The following is a 25087-nucleotide window of genomic DNA, read 5'->3' on the forward strand; positions in this document are numbered from 1 at the left end:
ATGGTAGCTAAGTCTCAACTAACTGAAATGTTTAAGGCATCAAATGACTGCTTGGGGCCCTGGGACTCATTTTGCTCCTCTTGCTGTGAGCCCTAAAAAGCTAAATCAGGTGTGCCTGCAGGCCAGATTTGGCTTGGCTCTTGGCCTTGCCTTCCCTGGATGTCTGTAAGCTTTTGAAAGCTTGTATTGTTATTGCCACATACAGTATGAATTAATAAAAAGTCTCAGTATCTCGTTTTTATAAGGCATAATGTAGACCCATGTTTGAAATTCAGTTTTTCCTCACAACACAAGTATCTTTAGATGGTTAATGATTCCCCTTGTCTCTGAAGGTCTTTCAGTTACCTCTCTATAATTACAACTTGTTCTAGATTTTTTTTTTCTCACTTACCTTCCCCTGTTTCTCTAACTCCAACATCCACACCCTGATTCTTTTGAGGGGGAAAAAATCAAATATTTAAGCTTCTTTCTTTCACCATTTAGGAAGTTCTTTTCTGGATCTTAGTATTTATGTCTTCAAATATATCCTCTAGAAACTGATCAAAGTATTTTCTGACACAAAGGCTGTGTGTGTATGTGTGTGTGTGTGTGTGTGTGTGTGTGTGTGTTTTAAGATTTATTTTATGTATATGAGCACTGTATCTGCATGTATACCTGCCTGCCAGAAGAGGGCACCAGATCACATTATAGATAGTTGTAAGTCACCATGTCGTTGCTGGGAATTGAACGCAGGACCTCTGGAAGAGCAGACTGCCCTTAACCACTGAGCCATCTCTCCAGCCAACAGTGTGTTGTCTAAGTGTCCCTTTCCCTTGATTCATCTATCTCACTTAGATGCCACCTCCTGCTGTGTTACAAGCACCTAGTTAGTGTCTCCTCCCCACCTACCAACCCCCAGCCAGTGGCTTCTGTGTCCTTTTATGCGTGTAAGCTTGTTTGGCATGAAGATATCGTATTTCCCCCAGAGACAAAATATTCTCAGTTACACTCTTAAGTTTATAGTCAGATTTTATTTCAATATCTATTAATGTATTTATTTGGTGATCAGAGAGATAGTAGGAACTAAGTTTAAATCATGTAACAGTTCTCTTTATGTTACCCAGAATTCAGGAAATTTTTTTGTTTTTTTATTATTAATTTTTAATTTTTTTAATATTAATCACAAGTTATTTACTTTGTATCCCAGCCAGAATTCAGGAAATTTTTTTTAATTTTTTTTTAATTTTATTTTTTTCTTATCAGTTACATTTTATTAACTCTGTATCCCAGCCGTGTCCCGATCCCTCATTCCCTCCCAGTCCCTCCCTCCCTCATCTCTACCGTGCCCCTTGCCAAGTCCACTGATAGGGGGAACCTCCTCCCCATTCATCCGATCCTGTTTTATCAGGTATCTTCAGGACTGGCTGCAAAGCTCTCCTCTGTGGCCTAACAGAACTGCTCCTCCCTTGAGGGGTGGGGAGGCCAAAGAGCCAGTCATTGAGTTCCTGTTAGAAATAGTCCTTGTTCCCCTCACTATGGGAAACCAATTGGTTACTGAGTTACCACAGGCTACATCTGAGCAGAGGTTCTAGGTTACATTCATACATGGTCCTTGGTTGCATGTCAGACTCAGAAAAGACCCTGTGCCCAGATATGTTTGGTCCTTGTGGAGCTCCTATCCTTTCCTCATCAGACTAACTCCCCTTCTTTCTTATGATTCCCTGTACTCTGCCAAAGGTTTGGTCATGAGTCTTTGCTTTGAAAACACTGCTAGTTAGAGTTTTTCAAATGCGCTCAGTAGACTCCTGTCAATGTTTAATGTGCATCCCATCTGTCTTTCAAAACGAGGATTGATAATCTTACCCCATGTCCGCTCTTTTGATTATCTTTTTTAGGTGTATAGATTTCATTATGTTTATCATCTCTTATAGGTCTATATAAGTGAGTATATACCGTGTTTGTCTTTCTCCTTCTGGGATATTTCACTCAGGATGATCTTTTCTAGATCCCACCATTTGCCTGCAAATTTCATGATTTCCTCCTTTTTGATTGCTGAATAGTATTCCATTGTGTAAAAACACCACAATTTCTGTACCCATTCCTCCATTGATGGACATCTGGGTTGTTTTCAGGTTCTGGCTATTACAAATAATGCTGCTATAAACATGGTTGAGCAAATATCCCTTTTGTGTACTTGAGCAAACTTTGGGTATATACCTAGCAGTGGTATAGCTGGGTCTTGAGGAAGCACTATTCCTAATTGTCTTAGAAAGCGCCAGATAGATTTCCAGAGTGGTTGAACCAGTTTACATTCCCACCAGCAGTGGAGGAGGGTTCCCCTTTCTCCACAACCTCTCCAGCATGTGTTGTCCCTTGAGTTTTTCATTTTGGCCATTCTGATGGGTGTAAGGTGATATCTCAGGGTCGTTTTGATTTGCATTTCCCTGATGGCTAATGAGGATGAGCATTTCTTTAAGTGTTTCTCTGCCATTCGATATTCCTCTGTCAAGAATTCTCTGTTTAGCTCTGTTCCCCATTTTTTAAGTGGATTACTTGGTTTGCTGCTTTTCAGCTTCTTTAGTTCTTTGTATATACTCGATATTAGTCCTCTGTCAGATAAAGGGTTAGTGAAGATTCTTTCCCAATCTGTAGGCTGTTTATTTGTTTTGATGACAGTGTCCTTTGCTTTACAGAAGCTTTTCAGTTTCATGAGGTCCCATTTATTGATTGTTGCTCTTAGAGCCTGTGCTGTTGGTGTTCTGTTTAGGAAGTTGTCTCCTGTGCCAATGAGTTCTAGGTTGTTCCCCACTTTTTCTTCTAACAGATTTAGAGTATCTGCTTTTATGTTGAGGTCTTTGATCCACTTGGACTTTAGTTTTGTACAGGGTGATAAATATAGATCTAGTTTCATTTTTCTGCATGTGGACATCCAGTTGGACCAGCACCATTTGTTGAAGATGCTGTCTTTTTTCCATTGAATGGTTTTGGCTTCTTTGTCAAAAATCGAGTATTCATGGGTGTGTGGGTTTATTTCTGGGTCTTTTATGCGGTTCCATTGATCTTCCTTTCTGTTTTTATGCCAATACCAGGCAGTTTTTATTACTATTGCTCTGTAGTACAACTTGAGATCGGGGATGGAGATAACTCCGGATGATCTGTTGTTGTACAGGATTGTTTTGGAGATTCTGGGTTTTTTGTTTCTCCATATGAAGCTGAGAATCTTTTTTTCAAGGTCTGTAAAGAATTGAGTTGGTATTTTGATGGGAATTGCATTGAATCTGTAGATTGCTTTTGGCAGGATGGCCATTTTCACAATGTTAATCCTACCAATCCATGAGCACGGGAGATCTTTCCATCTTCTGAGATCTTCTTCAATTTCTTTCTTCAGAGACTTGAAGTTTTTCTCAAACAGGTCTTTCACTTGCTTGGTTAGTGTCACCCCAAGGTACTTTATGTGGTTAGTGGCTATTGTGAAGGGTGTTGTTTCCCTAACTTCTTTCTCGGCCATTTTGTCTTTGGTATACAGGAGGGCTTCTGATTTTTTTGAGTTGATTTTGTATCCTGCCACTTTGCTGAAGTTGTTTATCAACTGGAGGAGTTCTCTGGTTGAATTCTTGGGGTCGCTCATATATACTATCATATCATCTGCGAATAGTGACACTTTGACCTCTTCCTTTCCGATCTGTATCCCATTGATCTCCTTTAGTTGTCTTATTGCTCTGGCTAGGACTTCAAGTACTATGTTGAAGAGGTAGGGAGAGAGTGGGCAGCCTTGTCTTGTCCCTGATTTCAGTGGGATTGATTTAAGTTTCTCTCCATTGAGTTTGATGTTGGCTATAGGCTTGCTGTATATTGCCTTTACTATGTTTAGGTATGTGCCTTGTATTCTTGATCTCTCCAAGACTTTAAACATGAATGGGTGTTGGACTTTGTCAAATGCTTTTTCAGCATCTAAGGAGATGATCATGTGGTTTTTCTCCTTCAGTTTGTTTATGTGGTGGATTACATTGATGGATTTCCATATGTTGAACCACCCTTGCATGCCTGGGATGAAGCCTACTTGGTCGTGGTGGATGATATCTTTGATGTGTTCTTGGATTCGGTTTGCAAGTATTTTATTGAGTATTTTTGTGTCAATGTTCATAAGAGAGATAGGTCTGAAGTTCTCTTTTTTTGTTGGGTCTTTGTGTGGTTTAGGTATCAGGGTGACTGTTGCTTCATAGAATGAGTTTGGTAATGTACCTTCTGTTTCTATTTTGTGGAATAGTTTGAGGAGAATTGGTGTGAGCACTTCTTTGAAGGTCTGGTAGAATTCCGCACTGAAACCATCTGGCCCAGGGCTTTTTTTGGAGGGGAGACTGTGAATGACTGCTTCAATTTCCTTGGGGGATATTGGGCTGTTCAGTCTTTCTACCTGATCTTGACTTAATGTTGGAAGATGGAATCTATCAAGAAAATTGTCCATTTCATTTAGATTTTCAAATTTTGTGGCATATAGGCTTTTGTAGTATGACCTAATGATTGTTTGAATTTCCTCTGTGTCTGTAGTTATGTCACCCTTTTCATCTCTGATTTTGTTGATTTGGATAGATTCTCTCTGCTTTTTAGTTAGTTTGGCTAAGGGTTTGTCTATCTTGTTGATTTTCTCAAAGAACCAGCTTTTTGTTTCATTGATTCTTTGAATAGTTTTATTTGTTTCTAATTGATTGATTTCAGCCCTGAGTTTGATTATTTCCAGCCTTCTGCTCCTCTTGGGTGTATCTGCTTCTTTTTTTTCTAGGGTTTTCAGTTGGGCCATTAAGTTGTTTGTATGTGATGTTACAAATTTCTTCTTGCAGGCACTTAGTGCTATAAATTTTCCCCTGAGCATTGCTTTCAATGTGTCCCATAAATTTGGGTATGTTGTGCCTTCATTTTCATTGAATTCTAGGAAGTCTTTAATTTCTTTCTTTATTTCTTCCTTAACCCAGCTGTCGTTGAGTAACAGGTTGTTCAGTTTCCATGTGCATGTAGGCTGTTTGTTATTTCTGTTGTTGTTGAGGTCCAGCTTAAGTCCATGGTGGTCAGATAGAATACAAGGGATTATTTCAATCTTTTTGTATCTGTTGAGGCTTTCTTTATGACCAACTATATGGTCTATTTTGGAGAAGGTTCCATGCGGTGCTGAAAAGAAGGTATACTCTTTTGAGTTTGGATGAAAAGATCTGTAGATGTCTATTAGGTCCATTTGATTTAGGGTCTCTGTAAGTGTTTTTATTTCCCTATTTGTTTTCTGTCTAGTTGATCTGTCCCTTGGTGAGAGTGGAGTGTTGAAGTCTCCCACTATTAGGGTTTTAGGATCAATGTGTGATTTAAGCTTTAATATTGTTTCATTTACGAATGTAGGTGCTCTTGGATTTGGGGCATAGATATTCAAAATTGTGATGTCCTCTTGGTGGATTTTTCCTTTGATGAGAATATAGTGGCCATCCTTATCTTTTTTGATTAACTTGGGTTGAAAGTCTATTTTATTAGATATTAGGATGGCTACTCCCGCTTGTTTTCTGGAACCATTTGCTTGAAAGACAGTTTTCCAGCCCTTTACTCTGAGGTAGTGTTTATCTTTGTTGCATAGGTGTGTTTCTTGGATGCAACAGAATGATGGATCCTGTTTCCGCAACCATTCTGTTAGTCTGTGTCTTTTAATTGGGGAGTTGAGTCCGTTGATGTTGATAGAAACTAGTGACCAACAATTGTTACTTATTTTAGATGTGGTGTTAGTGGTGTCACTGAGTTTCATTGCTTGTCTTCTTTTGTTTTTTTTTTTGTTGTTGTTGTTGTTGTGTAGTTATCTATTTCCTCTGTTTCCTTCGATGTAGTTGTTTTCTTTGGTTTGGAGTTTCCCTTCTAGTAACTTCTGTAAAGCTGGGTTACTATGTAGATATTGTTTAAATTTGGTTTTGTCTTGGAATATCTTGAATTCTCCGTCTATGTTGATTGAAAGTTTTGCTGGGTATAGTAGTCTGGGTTGGAATCTGTGGTCCCTTAAGGACTGTATGATTTCTGTCCAGGCCCTTCTGGCTTTCATAGTTTCTGTTGAGAAATCTGGTGTGATTCTGATAGGTCTACCTTCATATGTTACTTGGCCTTTTCCCTTGCTGCTTTTAGAATTTTTTCTTTGTTTTGTAGGTTCAGTGTTTTGACTATGATGTGACGTGAAGAATTTCTTTTCTGGTCTAGTCTACTTGGTGTTCTGTAGGCCTCTTGTATGTTTATGGACATCTCCTTCTTTAAGTTGGGAAAGTTTTCTTCTATAATTTTCTTGAAAATATTTTCCGGACCTTTGAGCCTGATGTCTTCTTTTTCTTCTACTCCTATTATTCTTAGGTTTTGTCTTTTCATGGTGTCCTTGATTTCTTGAATGTTTTGTGTTTGGAACTTTTCTGATTTTATTTTTTCTTTGAGAGACGTGTCAATTTCCGCAAGTGTATCTTCGGCTCCTGAGATTCTTTCTTCCATCTCTTGTATTCTGTTGGTGATGCTTACCTTTGTGGTGCCTGATCTTTTCTCTATGTTCTCCAGCTCCTGGTTTTTCTCTATTTGTGCTTTCTTTATTGATTCTAATTCTGTTTTCATGTCTTGCACCATTTCCTTCATCTGTTTGAATGTGGACTCTTGTTTTTCAATGATAGCTTCTATTTTTTTGTCCGTTTCCTCTCTATGTATCACTAATTGTGCCTCTACTTCTTTGGGTATCATTGCCTGTATTTCTATGAGAGCTTTGTTTATTTCTTCTTTATTTGCCTTCATTTGTGTGGACATTTCTTTGAGAGCTTTGTGCATTTCTTCTCTGTTTGCCTCAATTTTCGTGGTCATTTCTCTGAGTGCACGATTTGTTTCCTCTTGGTTAGTCTCGATTTCTTTGGTTATTTCTCTGAGGGCTTTGTTCATTTCATCTCTATGGGCCTCTAATAGCTGGAGAAACATAGTTTTGAGGTCGTTTTCTTGTATATCTAGTGAATTGAAGTGTCCATTTTTTTGTGGGGTTGCTGGTGAGATCATTATGTCCTGATTTTTGTTGGGAGTGTTCTTACGTCTGCCTCTAGCCATCTGGTTATTTATAATCCTCACTGGCTATTCCTCGAGATTGTAGTTTGGGCTATGATCCTCTCTTTCTGTTTTCTGGACTGTTTTTTCAGGAAGATGAGAGAGGTTCACTGCTTTGGGGGTGTGCACTGTGTTTTCAGTTTTGCCTAAGTAAAGAATGTGACGCTGGCGCTATTCGCATGCGCTTTTAGCGGGCGCAGTGTGCATGCGCGGATTGTCTGACTATTGCAGTGGCCTGCAAGTCACTATTATGCAGTTCTGAGATCCAGGGATTGTTTGCCTCGATTACCCTGGTGGACCCGCAAGGCAGAGGCTTCAATGTCGCTATCCCAAGAATCCCTCTGATGCCCACACTAGGAGTGTGGGTGGCAGGGATCTCGTCTGGTTGCTTCTGTGGAGAGGCCCTGGGTCTGGGGCAATCTCTCCCTAGAAGGCTCACTCACTCTCTTGCAGGACCAGTTGGAATGCACAGGGGTTCCCCTTGCTCACTACTCTCAGTTTTGGTCCTGCTGCAGAAGTGCACGGGTAGGGTAACAGTCAGCTCTGTGACACTGTGGCCGCAGGACTCGGTGTCCACTTTTTCTGTGTGCTGCCTCTTTGTTCTTTCCCTCTGCCAGGAGGGGTTGTGTTGACTGGTCCCTGGGTGGCGCGGGAAAGAGTTAGGGTGAGTGTACTCAATCCCAGATCCCGGGCCCAGCTCTCTCTGCCAGAAGCAGCCTAGCAGTAGAATCTATGTTTGCTGATCCCAAGAGAGTACCGGGTAGGGTTGAGTGTCCTCAGATCCAGTGCTTGGGTTTCTCTGCTAGGGGCCGCTGGAGAGAGGGTGCTGTGTCCTTGGCAGGCTGCCTCTCTGTCCTTCCCCTCTGACCTTCTCCTCTGCTAGGGCGAGCTTATGGAGGTGCTCTCAGGGGAGTGCCAGCAGGGGTTGGGGCTTCTCAGTGGGATCCTGAGCCCTGAGCTGGCGGCGTTTCGCCGGTGATAGAACTTGCTGCTAGACCTTATTGCGCTGGACCCAGGAGAATCTCAGGACGTGTAGAATGACCACAGTCCCAGATCCCGAGCTGTAGTTTGTTTGCTAGGAGCGGCCGGCAGCACTGGAGTTCCGGCACTGTGAAGCCGCTGTGCGCCTCTTTATCCTTCTGTTCCGCTGCGGCAGGGTGATGGCGGCGTTTGGGGGAGTGCCCGAAAGGATTGAGTTTTCTCAGCCCCGATCTCGGGTTGGGGTACAGACAATGTGGTCTGTGGCAGATTCTGTTGGGCACCTCCTGCCTCCTCCGAAGAGGGAGTAGGGATTTTGAGCTGGGCGCGCAGCTGCTATCCGCCCGTGGCGGGAGCTCAGTTGTGATGGCGGCAGGTACCCGCCGTGGTCGGAGAGACCTTCCAGGGAAAGACTAGGTGACCCGTGACCAGTCTGGCAACTTTCCTTCCCCGTGGGTTTTTTTTTTCGACTGGGACTCGTAGCCTTAGGCCCCTTGTGCCCACCAATCAGCCTGGGAAATTGATCGTGATAAGCAGGTTTGCGGCACCAGCCCAGAGACCCAAAACCCGCGTTGCTGGGTTCTCTTTCGGATTCTGGCTGGGCAGCCGAGAGTGGACCCGACCGCTTCCCACGCCATGGGAGCCTCCCCTCACCTGGGAAACACGGTCGATCGCTGTTGTTTTAGGGCCCAGAGTTCAGTCTCCTGGTCGCTGCACAGAGTGTGTTGTCCCGCTTCTCAGACACGGTGTTCTCCCGGTGCCGCCATCTTGGCCCCTCAGAATTCAGGAAATTAATGTAAGATTTCAGTACATGTAGCCCTTGAGTACAAAAAGGTATATAGACTGTAAGTAGCTAGGGAAAGTTCCTTATATAAGTCCTCTCCCTAGGGAAATGTAAATTAATCTTGACCAAAGATAAAAGCCGAATTATAGTAAGTTCATGCTTAACCATTAATGGCATCTAACAGGTTTTTTTCTAACGTAGGATCAGATAATTTTTAGGCAGAAGAGGTCTGTCACAAGGTGGTGCTACCTACAATCTTATGGGACAGTGTGGCACAGGGAAGGAATAAAGTTCCTTCTTATTATGCTACTATCCAAAGTTCAAGTTCCAAGTTGTAGTCTGTGTAAATGATGGCAGAAACATTTGACAGTTCCAATGCGTAGAAGTTGAATGTGAAGCACTCCTACCAAAAATTTTTTTGTTGATGTCATCAAGCTTCCTGGCATTTAAGTCCAGATTCAAATAGACTACCAATACGAGTTCCACCTTCTCCCCTACCATTTAATCCTTCTTTGTCGTACTTTGTCACAGATTTGATAACACCTCAGCTACCTGTTTGAATATTCTTCCTGCTTCTTTATTCTCTGGATTTTTATCTGGATACTACCACAGTGTCATTTTTCTTATTTCTTTTTTTTCTATCATCATCATCATCATTATTATTTACAATTTATTCACTTTGTATCCTAGTTGTAGCCCCTCCCTCTGTCCTCCCAGTCTTACCCTCCCTCCTTTTTCCTATTCTATCCCACTTCCCTTGTCCACTTATAGGGGAAGTCCTCCTCCCCTACTGTCTGACCCTAGTCTATCAGGTCCCATCAGGGCTGCTTGGATCCTCTTCCTCTGTGGGCTGGCTAGGTCTCCTCAGCATGGAGAAGTGATCAAGGCAACTGAGTTCATGTCAGAGACTGTCTCTTCTCCCCTTACTAGGGAACCCACATGGAGATTGAGCTGTCTATAGGCTACATCTGAGCAGGCCCTCTAGGTCTTCTTCATGCATGGTGTTTGGTTGATACATCAGTCTCATGGGCCCAGCATTTTTAGCTTTGTTGGTCTCCTTGTGAGGCTGCTATCCCCTCTGGGTCCTTCCATATCCCCCTTCTTCCATAAGAGTCTCTGCACTCTGCCCAAAGTTTGGCTGTGAGTCTCTGCATCTGCTTCCATCCCCTGCTGGGTGGAGTCTTTTAGAGAATGTCTGTGGTGGGCTCCCATCCTGCTACCTCTCTTCTACCACTTCAGTGTCTATCATGTTTTCCCTTCTGAATGAGAATTAAACATCTTCCCTAGGGTCCTCCTTGTTGTTTAGCTTCTTTAGGACAATAGATTTTGGTATGTTTATCCTATATCATATGGCTAATATCCACTTAAAAGTGAGTATACACCATGCATGTCCTTTTGCTTCTGGGTTACCTCACTCAGGATGATCTTCTCCAGTTCGATCCATTTGCCTGCATATTTCATAATTTCCTTGTTTTTAATAGCTGAGTAGTATTGCATTGTGTAAATGTGCTACAATTTCTGTATCCATTCTTTGGTTGAAGGACATCTAGGTTGTTTCTAGATTCTGGCTATTATAAATAAAGTGTCATTTTTCAATGTTCCTTCTGGATATCCTCCAGTGAGGCATGTCTTTGCACACCTAGAACTTCATTAGTAATTTACTGTGTTTTCACAGACTGGAAAAGTATAGAATCTGAGGTCTGCTCACATGTTCTACTGAGATTAACTGAAAGAGAAATCTATTCAAGGCCAGTGCTGAAGAAATTATAATCTTTGTCTCAAATCTTCATGATATCGAGCATACGTTTTTGCTTATTGACTGAAATCTATGCAATAGGTAATGCCGATCGACATCAATGGAAGAGTTGCTGAACACTGCCAGCAACTTTCCCATACCCTTCTTCCCTGGCTCTGTGTCCATCATAGAGTTAAATCCTAACTTCTCAGCATGAAAGTACCTGTGTGACCCTTGGCAAGTAATACAAGTGCTCTAGACTTTATCTGTAAAACAGAAGCCCTTTGCTAAATGACCTACGTTTATAATTAAGGTAAGCTTTGAATTACTTAGATGAATATAGCTGCCTCTAGGAAAGCAAGTACATGGAAACAAATATTAATATGTAGATGACATGGAATAAGTAAAATTCACTGTCCTGTGCTTCATTCCTAGGCCTTCTTAGAAGAAACCCCCTTGGATGAATTCTCTTATTCCACAAAATCATCTGTTTATGCCTCTATTTCTTAATGTACTTTGTGTGGTACTATTTGTCTTTATATTATTCAAGAACTTTAGTTTGCTATGTCCTACATTTTAATAATTGGTATGCATTTTAATCGTGTCTAGGTCCTTTGTTATTTAAAGCATTGCTTCATAACATATCTTTTATATAGTATTCATAATTCCTTTTTTTCCCTTGTCTACTCTCCATGTATCTTAGTCCCTATCAGGTAAATCATTCATTGTTTATTGTTCAAAGTTTCAGAATTTAAATTCCCTTGTGATTATAATTTTCTTAATTTCTTTTAAAAGCTATGTCTGAACATTGACAGCCAAAACTAAAATTATATGACTATTGTTTATTGCACAGCTAGGGGACAAACTCGACTCTGAGAGGAAAATGTAGTTTTGTGTAACAAAACCTGAGTACTTGGAAAGGAGTGTGCCAAGCTGGAAGGGGCATCAAGTCATTCTGTACACTTCATAGGTTTTGAGAGATTGTATATTGTTATATATTGCAGGACTTTCTCGGACACACTTGTGGTTCAGATAAGGCACTGAGACTTCTATCTAGTTTAAAGCTTTCGGCCTTTGGCTGGAGCAGTCTTTCTGCTAGCTTCTAACTTTTGCTTTGCTTTGTTTTGTTTTGTTTTTCAAGACAGGATTTCTCTGTATCAAGCTCTGACTGTCCTGGACTTGCCTTGTAGACCAGGCTGGGTGGAACTCACAGAGATCCACCTGCCTCAGCCTCCCAAGTACAGGGATTAAAGGTGTGTGCCCCCACGCTGCTAGCTTCTGATTTGACTTGACTTCCTGGCCTGTGTCCTAACATATGGCCAGCTCCTTAACGCCCTGCTTCTCTTCTGTCCATTCTGTTCTTTCCTGTTTCTCCAATTTTCCCATCACTGCTTGCGTTTCCTGCATCCCTCTGTCTGCCCAGAAGTCCCATCCTCATTCTTCCTGCCCCAGATACTGGCCATCAGAGCTTTATTATAACAAATCAGCAGTAAGATCCATCTTTTTGGTTGCCTTAAGGCATAAAGGGCTGCCTGACCTTTATGTTTTTGGGCAGGTGTGGAAAGACAAACGTTACCAAATAGAAAACCCAGTGATGGGCCATAAAAGTGACAGTACCAAAATCCTGCCAGCACTTAGTTCTCTGCAGTAATCAACAATTGAAAATATAGAGACACACCTTCTCAATGAGAAGGATGGTCACTCGAACAGTTTTGTCTTAGCATTTTCAGATATTCTCAAACTAGAAATTGAGACAGGCTCTTGTTAAGCATGGCTGCACACTGGAATAACAAAAAGAATTACTATTTAATCTGATGGAATTTCTAGTGTAATTTAGCTAAAGGGAGGCACCAGCCATTTGACTTCAGTGAACATCCAAAGCTGAGGATCCTGGCTATTAATGCCAATCATGTCTAGTATAGTTAAAGACAATGAAATACAGACCCCACCAACAAGAGTACAAAGTGAAGACAGTACCAGATGAATGTTTATACACATTTTATTTCTTTTTCTATTGTACCTCCCTTATAACAAACCCGTGGTGTGTATGTTTATTAAAATGCCCATTTCCAACCTCAGCTTCTGAGGTGCTTTCCTCAGCAGTTGCTATGTGCACAGAAGACTGACTTTTCTTTAAAGCCTGTTCTTTTCTTGAATGAGTGTTCTGGAACATGGGGAACTGGAGTTCAGAAACTACTCTGTGACATGCTCAAGCTCAACAGCTGATTCTCCTGTATTTGTGATTCACATACATTATCAGCAGCTCAATCAAATGTTATCTACTTTCCAGGGTTGACTGAAGCCTTTCAGCTCTCCAAACACCTAGGAGAGCTGGAGCCTGGCAGGTGGGTGACGGGATCTAATAGGTGTAGGAGGCCGTGAAGAGCGACTGGGTGGCAGCAGCACCTGAAGAGCCTGTGTGAACATACTGTCCTTGGGCTGCCTGGCAGTTGGCCTGAAAACCAAACATAAGAGAAAATAGTGAATTAAGGAACTACAGCCCCTGGCTTGATACTCTCTACTGCTCATTTGAAACCACCTACATTTCCATTTGATGATTTTAACTCTTTGTAATAATGCTGCTGAATATTGCTCTTGGTGCCAACTCTGTCTGTGTTTTCTCTCTTGATATCCCAGTTTTCTGGTCACTTCTTGTCAAGTTTGTGGTTCATGTCAGTTATTGCCCATTGCTCTCCTCCTTCTCATCTTTCTAAGACCAATAACAATCTCTTACAATCCTGTATCCTCTAGATCCTTCTACTTTCAGTGGTCCTCATTAGTTTACATTTATTCATACTATCCCCCCTCTAGTTCTTTAAACTCCAAACTCACTGAGCACAGTGCCTGTGTCTGCTTTGTTCACCTCAGTCCTTGTCTCATAGAGCTTATTTAAAACCTAATATTTACTAGTAGACTAAAACTTATTTTGGTCCTTGTTTCTCTTGAACACCTTTTCCCAACAAAACTTTTATTTTTAAGTAGAAGGTCTTTTATTTATTCTTTGACAAATTTATATGTATAAACAATACGTCTTGACAATATATATATATATATATATATATATATATATATATATATATATATAACCCCAACTCCTCTTTCCCACTGCCACTAGGAATCATCAACACTTCACATCTGTTCTTTTTAGTTTTTAATAAGCCAGAGTCCAATTAGTGCTGCTTGTTAAAATTCCTAACACAAATTTTAAATGGGCACCTTTCTCTTCTTTGTCTGAACGTTCATGACAAGGGTCACTGGTATGCTCCTCAGTGCTAATCTCAAGGTCTCTGCTTTTAATTTCTCTGTATCGTGTTATGTTGATTTCTTGAAACTCTTCTAGTTGTTCCTAGAACCCCTGGTTTATCCTCTAGAATTGTTGGGTTTTACCATGTCCTTTCTTGTGCATATTTCCAAATGAAGTGCATCTCAAGTTCAGGCCTTGATCTTGTTGTCTCCGTTCCTCTGGAGTGCCTTGTTTGAGAATACCTTTCTGTCTTCTGTCATTAACTGTCTGTCTAGGATAGAAAATTCAAAACCCTTTCTAACCCCAAGCTTCCTACTGAGTTGTAATATTACATTTTTAATACCTAGTAGGTACTATCTTAGGAACATTCTCCAAGCAAGAATGTCAGTTGTCACATATCACCTCTATGAAGAAGATAAGAGAGAGCAGCTTCTTACCACGGCCCGCTTCATGAAAGCTTCCTGAGTTGCCTTCTTATTTTCAGCCTTGCCACCCCAGGCAGCCAGTGCACTGGCCTGTAGGGCTCTTCCATATGAGAAACTTAGTTTCCAGGGCTTTGGCAGAGGGCAACGGTTGATAGCATTGAGGTTGAGGGTAGCATCCTCCTCACTCATGCCTCCAGACAAAAAGCAGATTCCTGGAATGAAAGAAGTCATTTTACTGGATTAGTCCCAGCCTGGGAAAACAAGCAATGAGCTAAAAGAAATGCAGTGTCTTAATCTTTCTTCTCCTGGATTTGCATGGGACTAGGTCACAGAAGTCAGTTTGTACTTTCTGGGACGAGAAGGGTCTTAATTAGGAGGCCAGTGAAATGCAGAGGCAATGCACATTTGTGAGCCTTCAGATAGACTGAAGAAGATACTTGGCATCACATAGTAGGAGATAAAAGTATTGGATGCCTGTGAAGTAGAAAATGACATCCTGTTACAAGGGTTCAACAAGTTCCAAACAACTACAAATGTCTTCTTTAGCATATCTTCTAAAGGAGAAGAACTAAAACCTTAAGTCTGAGGAGAAAGAAGGCATTACCAGGAACAGCTGCAGGAACAGTGCGGTGGAGAGCTGTGACAGTGGCCATAGCCACTTGCTCTGGCGTATACTTCTTGCTGCAGGCGTGTCCAGCAGTCACCATGTTTGGCTTTAGCAGGGTGCCTTCCAGGTAAACATGATGATCATTGAGGGCCTTGTAGACAGCAGCTAGGACCTGAAGAATAAGGGGACCAAATAAATAAAACTTGGATTAAGTCTTAGAATCACTCTACCCTGGCACTTCTGCATTCCAAGAGTGCAGGATAAAGTAATCTCCATGTATTTCTTGGTTAAAGCTTCTGCTATCTCCAAGTCTTCTCTGGCTATGTATTTGCAAACTGTGTCATTGAACCTAACGACATTGGACCATGTCTGCCTCTAGCCATTTATCTCAAGAACTATTGCCATGGCTCTGTTTCCTAGACAACCATCACTTCCCATTCCTTGGTCAATGTCATCATCTTGGGCTGCCTTAATTATCTTAATGATAATAGTAACATACATTTTAAGAACAGTTCTTCCACATCCTAGTTCAGAACACATAACTCTTTTTACGATTGGAGAAATTCAGGTGAAGTGGCATGTCTGTGGCATACCTTCTCATGATTTATGAAGAAAATCACCGTCTTTCAGAACGGCTATGACTGTTTTAGGAAATCCCATGTGTACAACATAGTTCATAATTTTTCATGTGAACCTTTTACTTTAAGATTTCATAGTGTACACATAGAACTGAGGTCCAAAAGAGGCAATATGCGTTGCCCTAGAACCCACCATAGTAGGCAAAAGGACTGACTGTAAGTTCCAAATCTTGTTTCTTATAAGACATCACAAACTGAAATGGGAAGGGTTGATAGGCAGCTCTTTCCCTTTTCCATGCTACATAATGGTTATTTCTAAATTAAAACTAAAGGTTTTAATAACTAAAGGTTATTTTTGAAATTCATCTATTACATGGTTAAGTAAAATTTTTTTTCTTAAAATGAAAATTTTTATTTAACTCAAGAACTTTATGTTCCAAACCTACCTTCTCAGAAACATACTGGCAGTGCTCTAGGTCATGGTCTCCATCAGGAAGCACCTCTGGCTCAACAATAGGTACCAGCCCATTCTGAAAAAGAAAATGGGAAGAGGCACAAAAATGAAGTGATTCTCACTGTAGTCCTCTTCTGGGGAGCAGCCAACAGATGTGGCTGGTAGAAAAGGAAGGTTTTATGGAGAAACGCTACGTAATTTAGTTGAAGGTGGTTAAAAGAAAGGTGGGGTATCTAGTGAGCACCTGGTTCTTAGACACGTTTACATTAAAGTGAAGCTAAAAGCTTTTCTGGAATGGGTTTAAAAATGCAAACCTTTAATACTAACTTCAGACCATTCTAGCTATCTAAGAAACTAATGGCATCCTTTTTAAAACAGCCAAGTTAACACTAAGAAATATCTTCTAGTATGAATTAACAAATTTAAGGAGAGTTTACAGTTCTTCCTAGGAATTTCCAGGTACACACAACTCCAGTAATCTTAACAAAATATCCACAGTTACAAATCAATTTTATCTCTAACCTAGAGTCTTCAACACATGTTGGCTAAAAATGCTAGTATCCATTCACCATCCTGTAAGAAGCAAATTGAATTGAGACTAGTTCCAAGTTACCACCCTCTAGTTAGGGAGCTAAGACTATCTTCTCTGGGGCATTATGAAGTATAAACAAGCAGATTTCCTGCTTCTAAAGCAGTTGTTCTCAACCTGTGGGTCAAGACCCCTGAAGATACCCTGCATGTCAGGTATTTACATTATGATTCATAACAGAGAACAATCTATAGTTATGAAGTGGCAATGAAATAATTTTATGGTTGGGTCACCACAACATGAGGAACTGTATTAAAGAGTCACAGCTTTAGGAAGTTTGAGAACCGCCACTCTAGAGCCTGATTTCTTTTTCTTTTTTTTTTTTTTTTTGAAGCAGAGCTGGAGTTTATTCAAAGTTTTTATTCTTTTATTTTCATATTTTTAATATTTGGCTTTTGGAACAATGGTAGAGAGCAGCAGTTGATAGATTGACCCTGAAGTCATAGTTTAATAGGACTCCTACTGGCTTGTAGAATTAGAGTTCTCCCTACATACATGACTGTAGTTAAAGTAATATTATATACATGCATATATACACTTATAAATTAAATATATGTATATAATATATAAAATATGAATATGTGAGTATGTGTAAAATAATTATGTCCATATATATCTGATTATGTATATATTTATATATACTATGTATTTGTATATATATATTTTTGTATTTATGTATTTTTTAAAAGACTTTAAAATTTATTAATTATAAAGTGTTCTGTCTACATGTACACCTGCACACCAGAAGAGGGCACCAGATCTCATTATAGATGGTTGTGAGCCATCATATGGTTGCTGGGAATTGAACTTAGGACCTCTGGAAGAGCAGTCAGTGCTCTTAACCTCTGAGCCATCTCTCCAGACACACACACACACACATATGTATATATACAGTATATATATGTGTGTGTGTGTGTCTTTGTGTGTACATATATATATATCACTGAAGGAAAAAGATTATGTCAGATTATAATGAAATTGAAAAGTAGGGCTTTGAAGAAAGGAATGGTCTATTTTTTAGTATAATGTGAAAGGTGCTCACCTGCTGACAAATGCTGGCATAGCGAGCCAGAGCATTGGCATTTTCTTGAATTGCAAGGCTGGAGGGACACTGGTCAGCAATCCTCAGCACAGCACGCCACTTCCCAAAGTCAGCACCATCTTTCTTGTACTGAGCACAGCGTTCGGAGAGGCCATCAAGCCCTGCAGGAAAAAAAAAAAAAAAAAAAAAAAAAAGGCTTCTTTGCACCCTGTGCCTGATTTGTGGGACCTCTGATAAAGTAAAAGACTTTTCCAATGGCTTATCATTGAGAACTAAGAATGCCCAAGCAAATAAGTATTGATTACAGGATGGATCCAGAAGGCCTAGGTTTAATAACCTCAGATTTGACATACATGTTTGATATACTCTATGTAAAACCTAGAGAACTTGTAGTAGAAAACAATCCTCATAAACATGGAAATCAATGCCCCTAGTGGTTAAATATCTTGACCATAATTTTGAGCATGTGAAAAGTGACAACTGAGACCAACTTCTGCAGAGCTAACCTGAGAGCAGGACCAACTTCTTGGACAGGAAATGCCTTTCCAAAAGATCTGTATAGCATGTTATAGAACAAGGATCGGAACTGACCCCAAAACCTGAGGCCTTTCCTCTCTTCTGCCCCTGGAACTTTCTGTAAAAATAGTGTTTCCCGGGGCAGTGTGTCTTTTCTAGGCAACATACTGAGATAAGGACTGTATGTATGTACATTGCCTAAAATAGTGCATATAACTATTCTGCAAAATAGGTATTGTCACCCATCTTATTGTGATAGAACTAAAGACTGGCCTAGGGCCAATCTTATTATTAAAAGGAAGAGGCAGGACTGATATGTTGGAGATGCAGCTCAATGGGAGGGTGCTTGCCCTGCATGTGTCAAGCCTTGGGTTCAACACCCAAACTGGATGTTCTAGATTATTCCCATAGTCCAGTACTCTGGAGACTGAGACAGAGGAAGGTTGCTATGAGTTCCAGGCCAGTCTGAATGAGAGAGAGAGAGAGAGAGAGAGAGAGAGAAAGAGAGAGAGAGAGAGACTCTATTTCAAAAACCAGACAAGGTTGACCACATGGCTCAGTAAATAAAGATGCTTGCTGCCAACAGTGACATGAGTTTGAGCCCTAGAACTTGCATGCAGGAAGGAAAGAACTCATTATCCTAAGTTGTCTTCTGACAACTTAAGTGTCTCCAAACACACAATATGGTATAGGCACACACACATAACACAGAGAGAAAAAATGTTAGGGTTAGAGTTTAGTTGTAAAGTGATTGCTTAATATACTTAAGGTCCCAGGTCCAATCTGAAGTGAGTGCAGGGGAGGACGGAAGACAGGAAGGAGAGATAAGGAAGGGAGGTGGGCACTCTGGACTTGGGTATGTATCTCAGTTGGCAGGCCTTTGTCTACTGATGTTGGAATGCCCCTGGATTCCATCTTCAGCACCAAGGAGTACTGGGAGTAGAAAACCAACATGCAGGTATATTCATGGTGTTAGCACTAATAGTAACTTTTCTTCCTTTTCTTCCTTCACTTGCCTTCCATTCTGGCCCACATGGCATCCTTTGTCTCCTCCATAGGCAAGGTTCTTACCTTGAATGGTAGTTTCTTTGTTTGTTCCTGCAAGGGGGGCACCTCCTTGGTCCAACTGTGGATAAATGAACAGGTTGGCAAGGGTCAAACAGGAGTGAATGCTCTTGGTGCTGTTCTCATCTTTTGCAAGCATGTGAATTAGGAAGGCATCACTGAGGGGCATAGTTCAGCTCCAGGCAGAAGGAAAGTACCCCGCTCAGAACAGTCCTTACATTTACTGATCTCGTGCTCCTCCAGACACTGTGTTCAGACAGGGTAAGAGATTAAGGTACAATGTCTGCTCAAAGTAGCAGAGATATAGGTGGCCTTTGTGCAAGCAAGTATCAGTACCCCACAGGCTTCAGTTTTCATTTCTACTCTCTAAAGTAAGGATCAACTCTACCTTAGTATTTTGTGTGAAGGATTAAGTGGTGCTTGCAGATGTGTGCATTGAATGCATGCTAGTTTTCGCTGGAGAACTGCATGCTTCATTGAAGCCTCAAGAAGAAGACAGAACAAACAAGTGTGTGAATAAAAACAACCATTGGCTGATAAGCTACAGGACAGGGTCTCCTTTAAAACCTCACTTCATCCTTATATCATGCATGAAATAGATACTAATCATCTCAAGAAATGAGAAAATAGGGATGTAGAGAGACTAAATTCCTTGAAGGAAAACAAAACAAACAAACAAACAAACAAACAAAAAGTGAGCACTGCAATAGAAGTCTGGGAGAGGATCTAGGTTTCCATCGGGGAAAGAGAATGGAAAAGGGTTGAGAAATGAAGGTGTGCTGTTGGGTTCAGGCCTTGTAGTGCCCAGACTGCTGGGAGTGTGTGGAGAAGGCAGGGTGAAGTAGGAGTCAGTATTCACCTTGATGCCCACCACAATCCCCTTCTCCTTGAGAATGTTTCTGAACAGCTGTCCCTGGCTGTCCTTCTGATAGAGGGTCTCGTGGAAAAGGATCACTCCCCCGATGCTCTGGCTAATGGAATTGTCCACAGTAAAGAGGATTTCTCGGAACTGCCTGCGGTTCTCTTCAGTGTTTTCCACCTTTATCCTTTGTAGGCGGTTTCCCATGGTGCCTAGAGAGATAGGCCAAAGGCAGCATGAGGAGAAGCAAACCTATGGTATCCTGTTGTCTTTCCCCATACTCAATATTCCTCATCAGGGTGAAAAGCAAGGACCCCTTCATCTTCCTTTTAAAGCCAGATCTTCAAAGTTCCTGTGTGGGTTTTGGTCTTCAAAGGAGACATGTGCTGCTCTAAGGCTGATGACAAGGAAATATACAGGCTGCCATGTTGTGTAGCATGGCTTTCTTACACTCACCTACAGATTCATCTGCAGCCAGGATGCCCTTTCCATTGGCAACAATGCGCTGGGCAATTTCAGAGAGCTCCTTCTTCTGCTCTGCAGTGAGGGCTGGAAATCGATGGGCCATGGTGACAGGTCTAAAAAAGAATACAGGACAAGTGTACACAAAACTGAGTGCCTCCACTGGATTAGTGGCCAGGACAATCAAAATGTGTGGATAGGCTATATGGGCCCTTTTGACACTTTTTGCCCATTTCCAATGATCCATGTTGTGTCGCCATTGCCTGAGTAAAAGTAGTTATTCATGATGAATGAAGGTAAGATGTCAGATGTTCAGGATGAACGTCAGATGTCAAATACTCATAGTGAGAATGTTTCCCAGGAAATCTTGGGGATCACTGATCCTGAGGCGAAGCTAATTGGTGAATCACTAAAACCTGGCAAATGGAACTTCAATAGTAGGCTGGTTCTCTATCCTGTGGCTTTCTGGTGCTACACGGTATTACAAATGGCCATGGCCATCCCCCATTTTCCTCTGTTTATCTCTAGTCCCATTAGATTATTCTTTAGGGAAAAATCTTAAGAGAGAAAATGTATGTTGTCCTTAAAGTTAACTTTCCTCTGACTTTGGGTTAGAGCAGGTGAAACACAGGATTAAATTTCCTTATATTTAATCATCTATGAGATTAGGTGGGTTACACTGCTGAGAAATTTTTTCAAGAGCCTCTGGACTTGAAGTTCTGGCCTTTGCTGAAGTCAAATGGTGGTCCATAATGTAAGTATTCTTGGCTTTGCTGCTAAGCACACAGAGACACCTCCACACACCCAAGCAGCCTTCTTGGTAGTAGCCTGAACTCCAGGCTTGAAGAAAGCTAACTTGACACCAAGCTTTATTCTTTAGCCACCTCTTCCCGTTCCTTGTATCCCAATCTCAGTACTTTGTCCCTCAGTACAAGGAACCAATGCCTGCTAAACGAATTCATGAGAAGGAACTTTAGCTTCAGACCTGGCCTCCAGATCTTCAGACTGGCAAAGACCAACCAGAGTGCTAACCTTCAAATCAAGATACAAAATCCCTCTCTCAGATTAGGTATTGTGACAACTTATTGTCACAAATAAGTTGACAGTTAAAAAAAAAAAATCCCTTAATAAAGCAAAAGGAAAAAACTGATCCAGTAATAATAACACACTATTGTCTGTTACCAAGAATGCTTCTAGTTGCTTGACATTTACCATGTAATGTATTCCTAACAGTGATCCCAGAAAGCAGTTCAATTCTGTCCCTCTCTGTGGTGGTTTAGATGAGAATGGCCTCCGTAGGCTCATATATTTGAATACTCAAACCCTAGTTGTTAGAACTATTTAGGAAAGATTAGGAGGTGTGGCCTTGCTGGAGATATGTCACTAGGAGCTGGTTCTGAGGTTTCAAAAGCCTATGTCCTCCCCAGTTAGTTTTCTCTCTCTCTCTGTCTGTCTTTCTGTGTCTCTGTTCCTGTCTCTGTCTCGCTGTGTGTCTCTGTTCTAGTCTCTCTGTCTCTCTGTGTGTCTCTGTTCCTTTCTGTCTGTCTCTCTGTCTCTCTCTCTCTGCTTCATGGTTGTGTCTCAAGATGTAAGCTCTCAGCTACTGATCCAGTGCCATGCTTGCCTGCCTGCTGCCATGCTCCCTGCTGTGATGGTAATGGACTCCAGAGGGTAACGGACTGTGAGCCTTAAATTAGTGCTTTCTTTTATAAATTTCCTTGGCCATGGTGTTTTGTCATGGCAATAGAAAAGTTACTTTAAAAAAAACCCTCATATCATTAGATTAGGAAGGAATGTATGATAATCTAAATTATTTGTTGTAGGACTAATAATTAATAATGTACAAGGTTAGGGGAAAGGGTATTGCTCCCCTTTATCCCCTGTTTATTCAAAGGGAAGAGTGGGTTATGTGGAAGGAATTGGCCTGAGACAATTCCTAATGCCTAATGGCAGTCTGAGTGGACCTTGGACTGCGAGTTATTATACCAGGATACCATTAATTCACAAACCTCTTACGTTCACAAGGAAATCTGTCCCCTGTTCATCAGATAGAGCCTGGTTCAAGGACCAGCCCTGCCTCCCTAGTTTGAAACTTGTGCAAGTCATAAAAGATCTCTGAGTTGGATTTTAATATTAATTAATCGCACTAATATCTCCTCTGGTTACGTGATTACAAATGACTCACATGCAGCCTCCGAGTGCTGTGCTTGCTTACAATGTAAGCTTGTTAAGCTGGATGATAAACAGGAAGATGCTTTATAAATGATGGGAAAACACAAGCTATTAGCATTCCTTGAAAAAAAGTAATCACTCAAAGAGCACCCGTGTTTCTGTTATTACCAGGCTACTTTCTCCAGACTGGGTATGCCGACTCAATAAAAACTACAGGGAAAAGTCAAGTCAAACTCCTCCTGTTTACAGGAAGTTAAACTTCTACAAAGGGACTAAAGGTCTGTACCACATCAGCACAAAGTTTGCCCCTCAGTTAATCATAAAACAGAGTCACAGGTCAATGTTCACCACCGGGAAACAGAAGGCCAGCCTGGAATGGATAATGATGTATAATGAATCTAAACCTCTGATTTCTGAGGTCCCAAGTCATTTTATTTTTAAAAGTGTGATGGAAAGTAATTTACATTTAATTATCAAATTTTACATTAATTATAAAAATTCCAGAGAAATACATGCCTATTGACCTCTTTAAAAAACAACACAGAAATTATACCAGTATACTATTTGTTAGTCTTTCTGAACAAACAGAAGCCACTCGACTGCTACTTCTGCAGAGTGGAATAGAATGGGAGACCTCACATCCTGTTGCATACATTTTTTGCAATATTTGATTGCATATGTATGGATATGTTAATAGCTAAATATAAATCAGAGGCAAGGTTGTATATACTAACATATATGAGGAGAGAGTACATACAGTGAAGCAGAGCTCAATCAGCCTCAGAGAGATTCATACCAAACCTTCTGCCTTAAAGATGAAGAACCTGAGGCCAAGAAAGACCTGAGTGGCTTCTGACTTAGAACTCTTTAAATATCTGGTCTTTCTACAAAAGGATGGATGGAATTTTTCAGTGTGGTTCTTTCTGAATTTTTGGAAGAGGCTCTGTAGTCAGTCATTGTAAGATGTGGATATGTGGCTATTTAACTCCTGGAGAAATAGAAGCACAGAGTCCAATTGCTTCTCTATGCTCAAGACAGGTGGATTTTCAAGACAAACACCGGGATGGGGTTGTCATTCATTGAAAGTCTGTGATCACCAAGCTGTGTCCACAGCACTTATGTGTATGGAGCATGAAGATGTGCAAGAATTTGTTCTCCTCCCTGCTATTACAAAGGCACACATGATGAGATGGCTTAGGGCTGCTCTTTCCCACCAAACTGTGTCCTAAAGCAAAGGGACTGTTGGGTTTTTCAGCAGCTGTACCCCATTTCCTGTCCTATTCCCTCAGGCTCTAGCCTGGACCTGTGTGTTTCCCAAGTGTTCCACAGAAGCAGAGTTCAAGCCCTGGCTGAACCAGACTGACTTATGGAGTCCTAGGCAATTAGTTGAAGAGAGGTTTACAAAAAGGACCATACATTCTCAGAGTGTGCCTGCTTTTCAGAGAAAATATAGTAGAGAAAAATTATATAAATATAATAAAATAAACCAGCAGGATTGAATTCCTACCATCTGAAGTTGCATAGCTCTTACAGTGTCTAGTTCAAGTAGAGAGTGCTAGGGAAAACAGCAAGTGTGTTGGAAGGCTTGGGAATTCATAATTGAAGATGATCACTCAGAAATATCTAATCCTGCTCCATCGCTTCATTTGAACAATAGGAGATGGCAAAAGGGAAAGACCCCAAGGATGCATTTGTGGGAGGAAGAAATGCCAGCACTGATCCTAGTAGGTGTGGGGAAAGAACACAGAAAATGACGGGAGGCAGTAGATATATAAACAAAAAGTCACAATAAGTAGTTGTTAGGAACAACTACAGTCTGAATGCCCAGGAACCTAACCTAATTGGAACTTTACAAATAAAGGTGTTTGCAGTATTCTTCCAGGAGACTCCGGGGCCTTACACAGGCCAACAATAGCTGGCTGTACATGTGGAGCATTTTTGCTACTTTCAGGAAAGTACGAATGAGTATTCACGGTCAGAGAGAGAAAAATTGTAACTGCAGCAGATTCATCAAGGTTTTAGACACCACCAGGCAAACACACTTTCCCCTCACCAGGTACGGTGCTATCATTAACCCAGCTTGCTGGTCCAACCCCAGGTAGTCAGAGGAAATCCTTTTACTTACACAGTGACAAAGAAGAGTCTTCTGAGATACCAGAAGCTGTGTGAGGTGGCAGCTGCCAAATACGGTGGATCTGCTCAGAGAGCACGGTTTTTATAGCCCTCTCATCAAGGTCTGCTGGATTGTTTTTAACTTTTGCCCTTCCCCTCCTATCAAGACCCAGTAGGGAGGTGTTTGTTCAATAACTCTGATTGGCGCGTGAACAGCCAATCTTTGTAATCAAGCTCACACACTCCTCATACTCTCAGAATGTGAGAGCTACGTGGGATCGTGAAACTTAGTCTATGCAGCTCCCAATCCAGACCTGACACTCTATAGGTGAGGAAACAGAAGCACTGTGAATCATGATACTCCCTCGGATCACACAATGAGGACTATTGACTGATAGCT

The 25087-nt window shown here is 41.1% G+C and overlaps 1 protein-coding gene across 1 annotated transcript; it reads right to left on the reverse strand.

The window, feature by feature from the left end:
• Positions 1-12543: 12543 nt before the first annotated feature.
• Aldob (aldolase, fructose-bisphosphate B) lies at positions 12544-24799 on the reverse strand. Its single transcript, XM_055605285.1, has 9 exons — positions 24701-24799; positions 20398-20519; positions 19942-20153; positions 19089-19143; positions 17502-17662; positions 15863-15946; positions 14836-15010; positions 14244-14443; positions 12544-13017 (listed from the first exon to the last, which is right to left on the reverse strand). Exons 2-9 carry the CDS (start codon positions 20507-20509, stop codon positions 12922-12924), a joined length of 1095 nt encoding a protein of 364 aa, XP_055461260.1. The 5' UTR covers positions 20510-20519; positions 24701-24799; the 3' UTR covers positions 12544-12921.
• Between the last annotated feature and the right edge of the window lie 288 nt (positions 24800-25087).

Source organism: Psammomys obesus, unplaced genomic scaffold (assembly GCF_907164565.1).
Source record: "Psammomys obesus unplaced genomic scaffold, mPsaObe1.curated_primary_1811, whole genome shotgun sequence".
Taxonomy (NCBI): domain Eukaryota; kingdom Metazoa; phylum Chordata; class Mammalia; order Rodentia; family Muridae; genus Psammomys; species Psammomys obesus.